Source organism: Manis javanica, chromosome 10 (assembly GCF_040802235.1).
Source record: "Manis javanica isolate MJ-LG chromosome 10, MJ_LKY, whole genome shotgun sequence".
NCBI lineage: Eukaryota > Metazoa > Chordata > Mammalia > Pholidota > Manidae > Manis > Manis javanica.
The window spans coordinates 41,449,375-41,464,528 of record NC_133165.1 but is presented as its reverse complement, the minus strand read 5'-3'; the positions used below and the strand labels follow the sequence as shown (position 1 = coordinate 41,464,528).

Here is a 15,154-nt window from a genome sequence, read left to right as displayed (position 1 = left end):
AAAGCTTCTGTACAGCAAAAGACACCATCAGTAAAACAAAAAGGTACCTTACAGTATGGGAGAATATATTTGTAAGTGACAGATCCGATAAAGGCTTGACATCCAAAATATATAAAGAGCTCACCCACCTGAACAAACAAAAAACAAATAATCCAATTAAAAAATGGGGAGAGGAACTGAACAGACAGTTCTCCAAAAGAAAAATTCAGATGGTCAACAGCACATGAAAAGATCCTCCACATTGCTAGTTATCAGAGAAATGCAAATTAAACCACAAGAGATATCACCTCACACCAGTACGGATGGCTACCATCCAAAAGTCAAACCACGTCAAATGTTGGCGAGGTTTTGGAGAAAGGGGAACCCTCCTACACTGCTAGTGGGAATGTAAATTAGTTCAACCATTGTGGAAAGCAGTATGGAGGTTTCTCAAAATGCTCAAAATAGACTTACCATTTGACCCAGGAATTCCACTTCTAGGAATTTACACTAAGGATGCAGCTCTCCAGTTTGAAAAAGACAGATGCACCCCTATGTTTATCGTAGCAGTATTTACAATAGCCAAGAAATGGAAGCATCCTAAGTGTCCATCAGTAGATGAACGGATAAAGAAGAGGTGGTACATATACACAATGGAATATTATTCAGCCGTAAGAAGAAAACAAATCCTACCATTTGCAACAACATGGATGGAGCTAGAAGGTATTATGCTCAGTGAAATAAGCCAAGTGGGGAAAGAGAAATACCAAATGATTTCACTCATCTGTGGAGTATAAGAACAAAGGACAAACTGAGGGAACAAAACAGCAGCAGAATCACAGAACCCAAGAATGGACTACCAGGTGTAAAAGTTAAAGTGGCTGTGGAGAATGGGTCAGTAGGGAGGGATAAGGGGTGGGGAAGAAGAAAGGGGGTATTATGATTAGCATGCATAATGTGGGGGGTCGGAGAAAGGGGAGGGCTGTGCAACACAGAAGAGAAGTAGTGATTCTACAACATTTTGCTATGCTTATGGATAGTGACTGTAATGGGGTTTGTGAGGGAGACTTGTTATAGGGGAGATCCTAGTAAACATAATATTCATCATGTAATTGTAGATTAATTATAACAAAGAAAAAAAAAGAGAAAGAAAAGTGGGATTACTCCCTGATTGGATAAAACTAACTGCAAATCAATGATTCATACATGCTTTACATATCCTTAATTTTGATCTTTTAAAGGATGTCAAATGATCAGCTATGGAAGTACATTTTTCTGATAATGTTCCTTTCTCTTAAAAAATAAGAAGCAGTTCCTGTGTGGTGATCTCCAATAGGTTCTTCACAATGGTATAAATGTCATATCAAAGTGTGGGCAAAGGGTTTGTTTGTGTTTATGCAGAGGATCAAAGCCTAATTTCTGGCTACACAGAAAATGAATTAAGGTACGATATGAAGAAGAACTTCCAACATCAACATCCTCTGGAAGAATCATTTCAGAAGATGAACATCTAAAAAGTTTAACAAGGATCCTGGCGCTGCTGCACTTGTAGCTGCATCATCCCACCGGTTCCTGGACTTGCCATTGGAATGAAGAAGGAGATATCTAAGTTGGCCTGTGCATACAGTAAAACAACAAATTTGAATGTATCTATACTGTCGGAACTCAACCAAGAATTAGGAGAAGTGCAAGTTGTAGTGCTCCACAATCGTGTGACTATAGACTATCTACTGTTAAAAAAACATATGGGATGTGAGCCGTTCCCAGAAATGTGTTTTTTTAATTTGTCTGATTTTTCTCAAACTATTAAAATTCAGTTAGGCAATATCCATCATATCATTGATAAGTTTTCACAAATTCCTAGGGTACCTAACTGGTTTTCTTGGTTTCACTGGATATGGCTGGTAATTGTAGGTCTGCTTTTGTTATGTAGCTGTATTCCTATTATGTTAATGTATGTCGGCAATTTAGTTAGTAGTTTAAAACCTATACATGCTTATGTTACTCTACAAAAAAGATATGTCAAAGAAATAATCAATCTTCCCATGTTTTCTTCCGTCTTCTACTTCTATAGCTTTTCTTCTTCCTTCCTAATTACAACCCTTTAGTAGAATTAGTGCCTCATATCAAAAATTACCGAGTATCACAATTCTTCCAAGTGGTAAAGATACCTCAAGACAAATGCTGGGCATAGAAGCCACAGGGCATAAATCTGCAAAGAAGTAAAAAGCTAACCTTTTCAAAGAATATTGCTTCTCTCTCACTTACCAACTTTACATTTCCCTGTATGGCCCCGGAAGATGACTGGTTAGCCAGAGACAGGTAAGATTCCTCAAGGGAGGAACAACCTAAGACAGGCACAGTCGCAGGGGGACCATCAGGAGAGAAATTGGGGACCAACAGAGGGGAGGCTTAGAACCTCACCCCACCCTGTTTCGAGAGAAATCTTCTGCATCCGTGAATGTTTTGTTGCCCTTGTCTAGCTTGGATTAATACTTTGTCTATAGGCACAGACCTGATCATCTACATTTGCCCTCTTACAGCAGTAAATTATGTTTTCTACCTTCATCTTGCATCTACCTACTACTTCAGCATTTCATTTTAAAATAATAATAATAATAATGTGGGATTCACATATAAATCAAGTATAAAAATCAAATGAACAATCATATCTGACTTGATTGTTTATAGTTCATGATGCGTGATCAAAACCAAAAGTTTCTGTGATATGACTGCCCTTGCACTGTTCACCATGTGAGAACTTATTCAGTATGTAAGACCTTGTTCACCATGTAAGAACTTGTTTGTTATGCTTCAGAAGATTGGAAACTGTTGAGATATAGGCTTGGGGTTGATTAATGACTGTGCATTGAGTCCCGTATACAGAATTTTATTGTTGTTAACAACCATTTGATCAATAAATATGAGAGATGCCCTCTCCAGAAAGAAAAAAAAAGATCATCCGTCATGATCTTTTTTTTTGGATTTATCCCACATGATAAGCATATGATTTGGTCGATATTCAGGAAGGTTTTTAGAGTCTGTGGAGACATTGAAAAAGGCAGTAGTGATGGTGTCTTACCTTGCTGATGTCCTGCCTCCTTTCCTCTTTTGGTATTACTGTTGCTGCTTATTTTTTGTCTGACTCTGGTGTTGTTTTTCTACTAGAATAGAATGTAAATTACTCAGCATTCTTCACTTTGCTTTGTTCACTGCTGTATCTCCAGCACCCAGAATTATGCCTGGCATATTGAGCAGCCCAGTGATAATTGGTTGTGTTGATGCTTGTGTGAACAAATGAATCTGTGGAGGTACTAATGGTGGTGGTGGTCATGCTATCTGACATTTATTCATACTTTTCTATGTGCCATGCTAAGTCCTTTATTTGTTTTTTTTCTTTTAATTTTATACTCCTATAACATACAGATATTAATATTCTCCCTGTTTTACAGAACCACATAGAGCATGCCTAAATTCACAGCTGATTCCGAAGCCCAGAAGTTTAATGCTGCTCTGTACTCTTTTCCTCACCTTATACTTTTCCTCTTTCATCTTGTTTTTCCTAACTGGTTTGCACTTAATCCTTTTCTCCCTCAGGTCCTTTTGATAAGCATTTAACATTTACCTTTGGAATTTTGACCTCAATTTTCACTCCATGTATTTGCATTCCTTGAATTGCTTCCACCTATGAAACAAATTTAAGTTAAAAACCAAATTTAAAATCTATCACAAAGTTCTGGGCTAAATTTTAAAAGTGAATATCTAGGTTTCTTGCTGCACAGACCACCTGCACTTTTGGTGTTATATTACTTTCAGGTATCTCTTCTTCTCCATAATATTATTGTGTTTGTGTTTACTTGGGGTGGGGGGGGATACTAAACTCTCAAATTAAACAGAAAATATTTGATATTGTAACATGCCGACTTCCTAACTTTTTTACAAATACTATTGTGACATTTTATAAATTACAATGTAGTCCAAACAGTAAGTAGCTAAACTCTTTACCTGAATTAAAACTTTCATCCTTATTTTACATGCTATAGTATTGCATAGTACTGTCCCTACTAGATAATATGCCACATTCAGAAAATCCTGCAGTAATAACCAATATAGAACCCAAGCAAATTAAATTACTAACTAAATCAACAAACTGAAAAAAAAGTTTCATTTAAATTCAATAAATCCAGTTTGTATTCCACATTTTTTCTTTTTTAACAGAAGAACGATAAAAATAAGTGTTAAGCATTTCCTTTGCAAAGGACACTACAGCTTTCATCTTTCAGGTAACATCTGCACCCCATTTTTGTTTTAATCTAATCTAACAGCCTTACCATCCTTTTCTTTTTTATACTTTGGTAACTGCTATAACTAATTTTAAATAGACGTTACATAAAGTCTCTGAAACTATTGCATTGAACAAGCTTCTCACAGATACAACAACACCCAGAATATGAAGGTAATAATTTGAAATAAAGTCTAATATTTTTCCTGTTAGTAACCCCATAGTCCTTCTCTTTGTCTTTGGCAGTGTGAATACAAGTATGCTATATAAAAAGGTAAATGTACTAAAGTTAGTTATTCCTGTTGATCAAGAAATTTGAAGAAAATGAAGAGGAAAGCCATAAAGTACATGAAAATAATTCCAGGATATTTATAACAGAAGTCTTATAGTCAGAATATATAAAGAATTTGGGGGAAAATCCAGTAGGATGAAGACAGATATCCCAATAAACATTAAAACATTTGAACAAATACTTCACAAAAATAGATACTCAAATGGCTAGAAACATTCTGAACTTCACTAGTAATCAGGCAAAGATAAAATAAAAGAATACAAGAGTTTAATTTAAAGAGGCTAAATTTAAAATACTGCTAATACCAAGTGTTGTTGAAGAAGAGAAACAACTGGAACTGGAATACACTGCAGGTGGCAGTGTGGTGAGATGACTTTGGACACCAGTTTGTCAGGATCTGCTGCAAATGTATATACATGCTGTATATCATTTTTGAAACTTCCAGAATTTCTACTCTCAGATACACCAAAACAGTGTGTGCTCTTGTACATCAAGAGTCCAGTATAATACTACTAATAGCAACATTATATTGTAAGGGACCCAAACTGGGAAAAACAAACAACTTTCACTAGAATTATATTCATACAATAAAATACTAAATGGCAATAAAAATGTATCTAAAGCTATATAGAACAGCATGAATAATCTCACAAGTATCAAAATCAGTGAAAGAAGCCAGACAGAAAAGCATTTCATACAATATCCTAAAACAGGCAAAATTAAACTCTAGTGTTATAAGAGATAACAGCATTGTTTTATTTTCATTTATTTAATTATTATTTATTTTTTATTTTGGTATCATTAATGTACATTTACATGAACAACGTTGTGATTACTAGATTCCCCCCATAATCAAGTCCCCACCACATACCCCATTACAATCACTGTCCATCAGCATAGTAAAATGCTATAGAATCACTAGACTTCTCTGTGCTGTACTGCCTTCCCCATGCCACCCACTGCTACGTTATTATGTGTGCCAATTGTAATGCTCCTTATTCCCCTTCTCCCTCCCTTCCCACCACCCCACATCACCCCCAGTTCCTTTCCCTTTGGCAACTGTTAGTCCATTTTGGGTTCTGTGAGTCTGCTGCTGTTTTGATCCTTCAGTTTTTCCTTTGTTCTTATGCTTCACAGATTAGTGAAATCATTTGGTACTTGTCTTATTCCACCTGGCTTATTTCACTGAGCATAATAACCTCTAGCTCCATCCATGTTGTTGCAAATGGTAGGATTTGTTTTCTTCTTATGGCTAAAGAACATTCTGTTGTGGATATGTACCACCTCTTCTTTACCCATTCATGTACTGATGGACACTTAGGTTGCTTCCATTTCTTCGCTGTTATATATAGTGCTGTGATGAACATATGGCTGCATCTGTCTTTTTCAAACTGGACTCCTCCATTCTTAGGGTAAATTCTTAGGAGTGGAATTCCTGGGTCAAATGGTATTTCAATTTTGAGTTTTTTGAGGAACCTCCATACTGCTTTCCACAATGGTTGAACTAATTTACATTCCCACCAGCAGTGTAGGAGGGTTCCCCTTTCTCCACAACCTTGCCAACATGCGTTGTTGTTTGTCTTTTGGATGTTGGCGATCCTTACTGGTGTGAGGTGATATCTCATTGTGGTTTTTATTTGCATTTCTCTGATGACTAGTGATGTGGAGAAGCTTTTCATGTGTCTGTTGGCCATCTGAATTTCTTCTTTGGAGAACCATCTGTTCAGCTCCTCTGCACATTTTTTAATTGGATTATTTGCTTTTTGTTTGTTGTGCGTGAGCTCTTTATACATTTTGGATGTCAACCCTTTATTGGATCTGTCATTTATGAATATATTCTCCCATACTGTAGGATGTCTTTTTGTTCTATTGGTCCTGTCCTTTGCTGTATAGAAGCTTTTCAGTTTGATGTAGTCTCACTTGTTCATTTTTGCTTTTGTTTCTCTTGTCCAGGGATATATGTTCATGAAGAAGTTGCTCATGTTTATGTCCAAGAGATTTTTGCCTATGTTTTTTTCTAGGAGTTTTATGGTTTCATGACTTACATTCAGGTCTTTGATCCATTTCGAATTTACTTTTGTGTATGGGGTTAGACAATGATCCAGTTTCATTCTCTTACATGTAGCTGTCCAGTTTTGCCAACACCAACTGTTGAAGAGGCTGCCATTTCCCGATTGTATGTCCATGGCTCCTTTATCATATATTGATTAACCATGTATGTTTGTGTTAATATCTGGACTCTCTATTCTGTTCCACTGGTCTGTGGATCTGTTCTTGTGCCAGTACCAAATTGTCTTGATTACTGTGGCTTTGTAATAGGGCTTGAAGTTCGGTAGTGAGATCCCCCATGCTTTATTCTTCCTTCTCAGGATTGCTTTGGCTATTCAGGGTCTTTTGTGGTTCCATATGAATTTTAGAACTATTTGTTACAGTTTGTTGAAGAATGCTGTTGGAATTTTGAAAGGCATTGCATTGAATCTGTATATTGCTTTGGGCAGGATGGCCATTTTGACAATATTAATTCTTCCTAGCCAAGAGCATGGGATGAGTTTCCACTTGTTAGTGTCCTCTTTAATTTCTCTTAAGCGTGTCTTATAGTTTTCAGGGTATAGGTCTTTCACTTCCTTGGTTAGGTTTATTCCTAAATATTTTATTCTTTTTGATGCAATTGTGAATGAAATGGCATTCCTGATTTCTTTTTCTAGTGTTTCATTGTTAGTGTATAGGAAAGCCACAGATTTCTGTCTGTTAATTTTGTATCCTGCAACTTTGCTGAATTCAGATATTACATCTAGTAGTTTTGGAGTTTATTCTTTAGGATTTTTTAATATAATATCATGTTATCTGCAAACAGGGACAGTTTGACTTCTTCCTTACCAGTCTGGATGCGTTTTATTTATTTGTGTTTTCTTACTGCCATGGCTAATACCTCCAGAACTATGTTGTATAAAAGTGGGGAGAGGGGGCATCCTTGTCTTGTTCCTGATCTTAAAAGGGGTGTACACTTTTCAAAGACTTTGATCACTATTGTCTAATTGCACTTCAGAAAACCATAACCCTTTTGACTATATGGTAAACATGCCGACACTGACAGTTGATAAATCTGCCTTTTCTGCCAACAAGAGATGGTTAAATAGTGAGAAAGCAGGGAAGAGGACAAGATGAATTAGAAATTCTTATGATAAACAACTTGAGTGGTTGGTAGCCGAAAACCTGAAGGTGATTTGAATTATTTTTTGGTAGTCTTAAACTATTCGGTCAATATACTATTCCCTACTAAATCTAATTTAGTGTGTATTGTTAAGAAACTTTTGGGTGCCTAATATAGGACTAGATACTGTGAGAGAAGAAATATATCAATATCTTTGCTTTTATTAGACTTATGGGATTATTTTTACATTGTTCACATTTTTTAAATCTTCCTACAACATATAACTTTTGATTTGTAGAAGTTCATGATAGAGTTCACCTCACCAGGCTTCTCTTTGGGTTGAAGAAATTTGAAAATCTTCCTAGGTGTGACTTCTACCAAGATAAAAACAAAGTTGGCTTTTCTTTTGTTTTAGCAACAGCGTACTGTCTACAGGCTGACTCTAGTGAAAGCATGGAATGTGGATGAGCTCCAGGCCTATGCTGAGCTGGTGTTCCTGGGGAGTCCTGACTTCATTGAAGTCAAGGTAAGCTCCAGATGGGCATGCCATGCACATTCCCCACTATGCCCTATTTGCCACGGTGGAGTTAAAAATCTAAAATTGTACAGGAGGTCCTAGATGCTTTACTTACTCATTCACAAATGTTAGTCAAAACCTGGCTCTGTTCTAGGCATTAGGGATAATAGTGGTACAGACTAAGCTTTTGCTCTTTATATTTACTGAAAGGTACACAGTCAACAGAAAATAAATAATTAAAAACTACATAGTAACATTAATATTCTGAGAAATAAAATAGTGTTAAAGTGAGTACTTGGTTGGCTTTAAAATGAATTTTTATTATGGAAAATTTCCAACATATACAGAAGTAGAAAAGAGAGACTGGTCTAACGAACATCCATCCGTCCATCACCCAGCTTCAGAAATTATCAACTCTTGACCAGTCTTATTTCAATTATACCCTTATTTATTTTTCTGCCCTTAATCTATTATTTTGAAACAAACCCCCACATTTATATCATTCATCTACAGCTGTTTCAGTGAATATCGCTAAAAGATAGACACTCATTTTAAACACTTTTTCAGAATACTGTTTTCACAACTAAACAATTTTAACTATACTCTGGAACATAAAAGGTTTCAAAGTTGGCCAATTATTTCTTCTTCTTTAAACTGTATTTTTGAATCTGGATCCAAAATGGCTGTAATTAGATTATTTCTCTTAAATTTCTTTTAATCTATTAGTTCATCTTCCATGTGTTTTCTTCCCTTTTGTGATTTGTTTTGTTGAAGAAAATGAATTGTTTGTCCTGGCTCATTCCCGTATTTATATTTTGGATTTTGCTGATTGCATGTTCCTCTGCACCTTGTATTTCTTGTGGGTTGGTAGTTAGATCAAGAGAAGGCTGATCAGATTTGTGTGTGTGTGTGTGTGTGCACATTTCAAAATCATTTCCTTAGTGGTATTGTATCCTTCCAGCAGGAGGCATGCAGTGTCTCTGTCATATATTTTTTGGGTAGGATTCCTATAAGTAGATTGATGTTAAAGAGTAAATGTATACATTGTTCTACTAGATATTGTGGTTGGCTGTTTCTTAAGCAGAAAGGCTTCTCTGAGGAGATGATTTTTAAAGACTGGTACCTAAATAGTAAGAGCAGTGCAGTATGCAAAGGCTTGGGGTTAGGCATTCTGTGCAGTTGGCATAGCTGGTGCTCAGAGGTCCAACATGATGTCAGCTGGGCAGTTAGAGTTGGCAGTGACACAAGATGAATCAGAGAAGTGGCTGGGGCCAGATTTTGTTAGGCTTTTCAAGCAAGGATAAGAGAATTGGGTTTTATAGTAGGTTTACTGGCAAGCTTTTTAAATACTAGGTGTACTTGAGAAAGGTTTTGTACTGGAGAGTGATGGGATCTGATTTATGATTTTAAAAGATTACCTGCTGCTGTCATGAATAGATTATAGAGGGCAGTAATAGAAGGGGGTAGACCAGTTACAAAGCTTTTGCTATGATGACTTGGGGAAGATAATACAGTTAGATGAAGGGATGCATTTCGGATAAATTCTGGAGGTAGAACCAACAGAATTTGTTACTAGATGAGATGTAAGGAGTAAAAGAACAGAAGGAATCGAGTGGGTTTTTTGCTTAAGCAGTTGTGTGGATGTGAAACAGTTTACTGGGATGGAAAAGACCAGTGGAGGAGGGAGGCAAGTTTGGGGAATAATTTCATGAATTCTGTGTTGGCCTTAATAATTCCAGATACTCTTAAATATCTAAGTATAGGTTCAAATAGGCCATAGATTATATAATCCTGAAGTTTTAGTGCTAAGACAGGGCTAGCAATAGTAATTTGGAAATCATCAGCATGAGATGGTAGTTAAAGCTATGGAGTGTTAAGAGGCAAATGGCTTTCTTGGACAATTGAGAATCCACAAAAATAGAGAAAGTGGCCAGAAAATGCACCTAGCCTCTGAAAGCTCCACTTTTCAGTATGTTTAGAAGCTGAATTGTCTCTCTGCCTTATCAAAGGATATTTTAGACTTTTACAGCTGTCTTTTACTGAGTTCAGCTTTCTGTGTTACTGTACTCCGGAGGGTAGGAAGGTAAGAACAGATAAAATGTTGCTGTCTGAGTTTATAACATTTTCTCTCTAGTCAGGCCAAAGACACTCTTTCCTTTTAAAATTGCTCTTAATTTCAAGAGGGAACTCTTGGCAAGAACTCTAATGATGCAGATATACAAACTACATCTGAAAAACTGTGCCAGCTTAAGACTACCTTGCCAACATCAGGTATTAATGGTATTCTAAACTATGATTTAGCTATTAAAGAATGCTGCCTTGAATGATGCTGCAGTAAAACCTCTATTATAAAACAACTTGGCTAGAGTACACAGCCGCCTTTCTTTTTCCTTCTTTCCTCTCTATTATTTTCTTCCCTACTGTCTTTGCAGTCATGTTTTCTATAGTGAATGAGATATTTTATAATCTGAAAAGAATCAACCAGTGTTATTTTTTAAAGAAAGATGGCTGTTTTGTAAACAGTGTAAATCTCTGATGGGCATTTTTTAATTTGACAAACTATTAACATAACTAGGAAAATAGACAAAGCTTTCTATCTATAGCTGAGGTGTTAAAATGACATAGTTTCTTTCAAACAAGATTTCCGTTTTACTGTTTTATCCTTGCATTCAACAAATATTTTTGACCTCAAAGTGCTAGGCTTTGTCAAAGCACCAGAAATACTAAATTTAATATATATATGCTATTTGGGAATAGAATAAATTAGTGAACAAGGCAAAGTCAACAAAAGAAAAATGAGCTACTTTGAGGAATTGTATCTAAAAATTCTTGGTGAAACGTAATCTAATCACAATGTAAAAATATCTTATTGAAATGACAAAATTTAATAGTTAACGGTTTGTATTGTACCTGGGGAAAACATGGTGATGATCAACTTGTCTCTTAAAGAAGACCTATGGGAGAAATGGCCTTACAATATAGGTACCTGGATCATTGAGGACTGGATCACATGCTTGTTAAACTCACTTCTCATTTGTCCAGCAAGTTAATGAACTATTTCCCTTTCAAACTGAAGTAGGAAAGGGATATTTACAGAATAGAGTATACTATTAAGAAACAAAGCAACTTAAAAGATACTATTTATTATTTGATTATATTTTTAATGGTATATGTTTAGACATATTTATATAAGAAGAGTATAAAAGGATATATAGCAGATCGTTAACATAAATAGTGCTCATTTTGAGAGAAGGAAAGGCTTAGTAATTTTACTTCTTATAGTTCTGTGTTATATGAGCATGCACTACTTTTGAAATTCAGGTAATTGAAATGAAATCAGCAAATGGAGAAGGAATGTTTTCCTGTTCAATAGAATTCAACTATTTAATGTCTGAAAAGGCAACATTTTGTTGTCTTATTAGAACAGAAGAGTTCTAAAAATAATAAAAATAAACCCTCTCCAAAAAAACATTGACAAGAGTTAACGATATTGTAAGGTACGATAACCTCAAATTCCTTCCAGAAAAAACCTACTTAGTAGCAAATATGTTATGATAAACATACTTTTGAAAGCATAGCTAATCTGTCAGCTCTGTGAGGGAATTCCTTAGGGACTAGAAGAAAAAAGCCCACCCATGTGGTGCTCCATAGCTCCAGTAGAGGCAGTATTTAGGTTTAAACAACAGAAATTTATCCTTCAATAAAAGGACAAATTAGGAAAAAATGTACCCACTGACACAGAATGGCTCTTGGAGGTTTGGCCCTTACCTATACTCTTACCAAAAAAAAGTCTCCCAGGGCCTAACCGTCAAAAGGGGGTGGGGATAAAATGTAGTAATATCTCAAGGTCACATAAATGCCCTGAAAATATAAAATTGATAATGCAGATTGACTCTAGGTTAGTGATATGCTTGGAACTCTGCAGAAGCAAACATGATACTGTTAAATCCTTTGTCTGTGTTTCCAGGACATACGTATGTGGAGAGAGCAGAGGTGTCTCAATAGATTCTCATGTTGGGAAGGGGGAAGAGCACAGCTCTGATACACTCTTAAAATGTACTCTTGTAGACTGGGACAGACAGGTTACTTATTCTATCTGAGCCTAAATTTCCTCAATACTAAAATTAGAATAATCATAATATCAATTTAATAGGTTTGAGAATTCAGTGGGATAATGTATGCTTGGATTCAGTTAACATTTAGATCACTTTCCATTAAGCACGTTTATTTAAATTGAATTAATATAAGCTATTTCTTCATTACATTGATTTCCTCTTTTCTTTCATTGCTGGTCTTATAAAATATTTTTTTCTAGTATATTCCCTTGTAAATTAACATATATTTTAGCTTCATTAAGTTTAAATAGGCCTTTATTTGCTAGCCTGAGAATCTTAACTATCATTATTTGCTTGCTTGTTTGAAAATGTGTTTCATGTTACAAATACCTACCTTACTGAAAGACTTTCATCACACAATCCATTTGTAAATGAAATACTGTCATTGAATTCTCTGCCTAGCATCACACCTTGAGAATAGTAAGGGCTTAGTAATTATTTGTTGTCAAATGATTTAAAACTCTCTTACTGTTAGCACTGTAACTGTCCACAGAGTTCATTCCTTGCAGAATGCATCTTACAAAGCAAGTGTTTTCGTGTAACCTCTCTCTCTTTCTGTGTTTATCAGTTGGTTCATAATCATTAAGGACTAGAAAAATCCTGAAAAATGTGAATGCAGTTTTATATTAGATCAGAAAAGAGTGCTGGAATTGAACATCATAGAAGAGTATGCAGCTTGCTCTTTAGGTCATTCAGCATAGATTGGTTAAGGGTACAGAGAACACGGTGTAACCCTTGCCCTCTCAGAATTCGGATATTAGACACATCATCATACCAGTTAAAGACATGCACAGGATGTGGTGAGATTGGGATGAGATGGAGGAGGGGTTCCTGGACAGAGATTAAATAGATGGTGGGGTGTTCAGCCAGGTAAAGACTGGATCCTGAGTGGGGCCATCTAGGAAGAAAGCCTCATGATGAGCCATGCTGAGAAGCTTGGGCTGCTCCTTTGTGACATGCTATTGAAGCATTTTTCGGATAAAGACGTGACATGTTTGGGCTAATTTGCTGCAAAAAGCCATGCAGACAGTGTTTCTTTTCTAATCAAACTATAGGGGACCAAAAATATATCAGGAGTCTTGGACACCCAGTCAGTTTCTTAGGGTATCAAATAGTTAAACTGCCAAAATACTGTTCTTCACACAGACCTTGAATCCCCACGTGAACTTTTCAGGCAGCCAGTAAAAATGATCTTATGTTCCCCCTCCCCTCAAGGAGAGTGGTCTTTCTGAAGTCACCAATGTTGTGGGTGAGTTATGCTTTTCACTATGAGCCTGAAGGTGCATAAGTGGGCATGTTTTTTCAGGAACTTTCTTTGGTTCTGCTTGTCACCCCTCCACCTGTAGATATAGGAGAGAGTGCTTTTTGATTGCCACATTGTACCCATCCATTTCCTTGGGGTCATTCTTCTTACAAAGTTGTGAGGGAAGAACCTGGTGCTGGTACCAAATGGGGTCAGGGCCAGGGTGGCAGTGGGATGAGAAAGGGGCAAACAGCTGTCACCTGAGTGAACATGACACATTTTTAGACAATTCAGGGTCAAATGTGACTGGGAATAGAGCGAGGGCAAATCATCAGTAGACTAGAGTGTAGGATGAACTGAAGTAACCAAAACGAAAAGGGGGCAACCAGAGATGGGGGCATTAGGAGCCAAATGGAATGAGGGCTCAGGGCTTTCCAGGGGACTGCAGACTGAATCACTGGTACAGATTTCTGCCATAGTCATTCTGTCATGATGAAGGCTCAGGCTCAGTGGTTGGCTGAGGAATATACCCATACTGCCTACCTCAGAGGATTTTGTCTGGCTAAAATGAGAACTTATACATGAAAATGCTTTGTTAACTATAAAACATCATGCAGATGTATGGAAAAGTATTATGTGAAGGCATAATAATGAACTATGGCATTCGTTCCCTTGTTTCATTTCCAAACCAAATCTCTCCTTAATATTTCATGATTTATTATTGTTGAATAAGAAATATTAAAATATTTTCCAAAGCCATTGTCATGAGTATAAGATCTTATCTAAAACCTCTGCTTCAAGGAAGTAACTTTTTAAATATTAAAAATAAATTCCTTTGAACTAGCTAGTATATACATGGTTGTTCACCTGTTTCATGCATCATAAACAGTATTTAAATTGAAGTAAAGCTCCTTTTTATGACTAATTTGACCTATCAGTAAGTCATTTTCATTTTTTTTATACATTTGGGTAAATTTAGCCCAATTTTCAGCCATATTTTCTTAAAGGGTTTTTTAAACTATTTAATTATTTGCTTTGTTTATTCACATAAAACTCAAGCCCAGTTTAATGAATTCTATAAATCATTGTACTAATAGAGAAGATTCTCTTGTTTGCTGTCATTAAGCTGAGTTGCCTGTAGTTTAGCTCAGCAAAGTCCATCCTATTTTAGTACACCAGTGATCCCTTTGAATAGCCATCTGGCACAGAATTTTGCCGAGCTCATCCGAGTTTTCAACCAGCTACCAGCTCTGCCAGCTGCACGGTCAGGATCACTCTGCAGTGGGTTTTTCATTTAATGTCATTCTACCCGCTCCAATCTCTGTGTGTGTGTGTGTGTGTGTGTGTGTGTGTGTTGAGAGAGAGAGAGAGAGATTGAGAGACAGAGGGTATATGAGTGCATGTCTCTTTAAGTTATTCCCTACTTAGCAGCATGTCTAGAATATTCAAACTGTTTGTCAAGGAAGTTTGATTCTGGGGTATTTAAAGAGCCTACAAAGTTAAGATACCCCTTATTATTAGAAAATCAATTATTAATCATTATGCAGCTTATCAGATAGAGAACTTAGTTGTGAA

At 36.2% G+C, this 15,154-nt stretch overlaps 1 protein-coding gene across 5 annotated transcripts in view; it reads left to right on the top strand.

The window, feature by feature from the left end:
- Window positions 1–15,154, top strand: part of LOC108394392 (S-adenosyl-L-methionine-dependent tRNA 4-demethylwyosine synthase TYW1) — a 343,841-nt gene that overhangs the window by 292,752 nt on the left and 35,935 nt on the right. For all 5 annotated transcript variants that reach the window (XM_037002495.2, XM_073215219.1, XM_073215218.1 and 2 more), the window contains one exon: window positions 8,120–8,230. In XM_037002495.2, coding sequence (XP_036858390.1) covers window positions 8,120–8,230 — 111 coding nt within the window. The remainder of the gene's footprint in view (window positions 1–8,119; window positions 8,231–15,154) is intronic.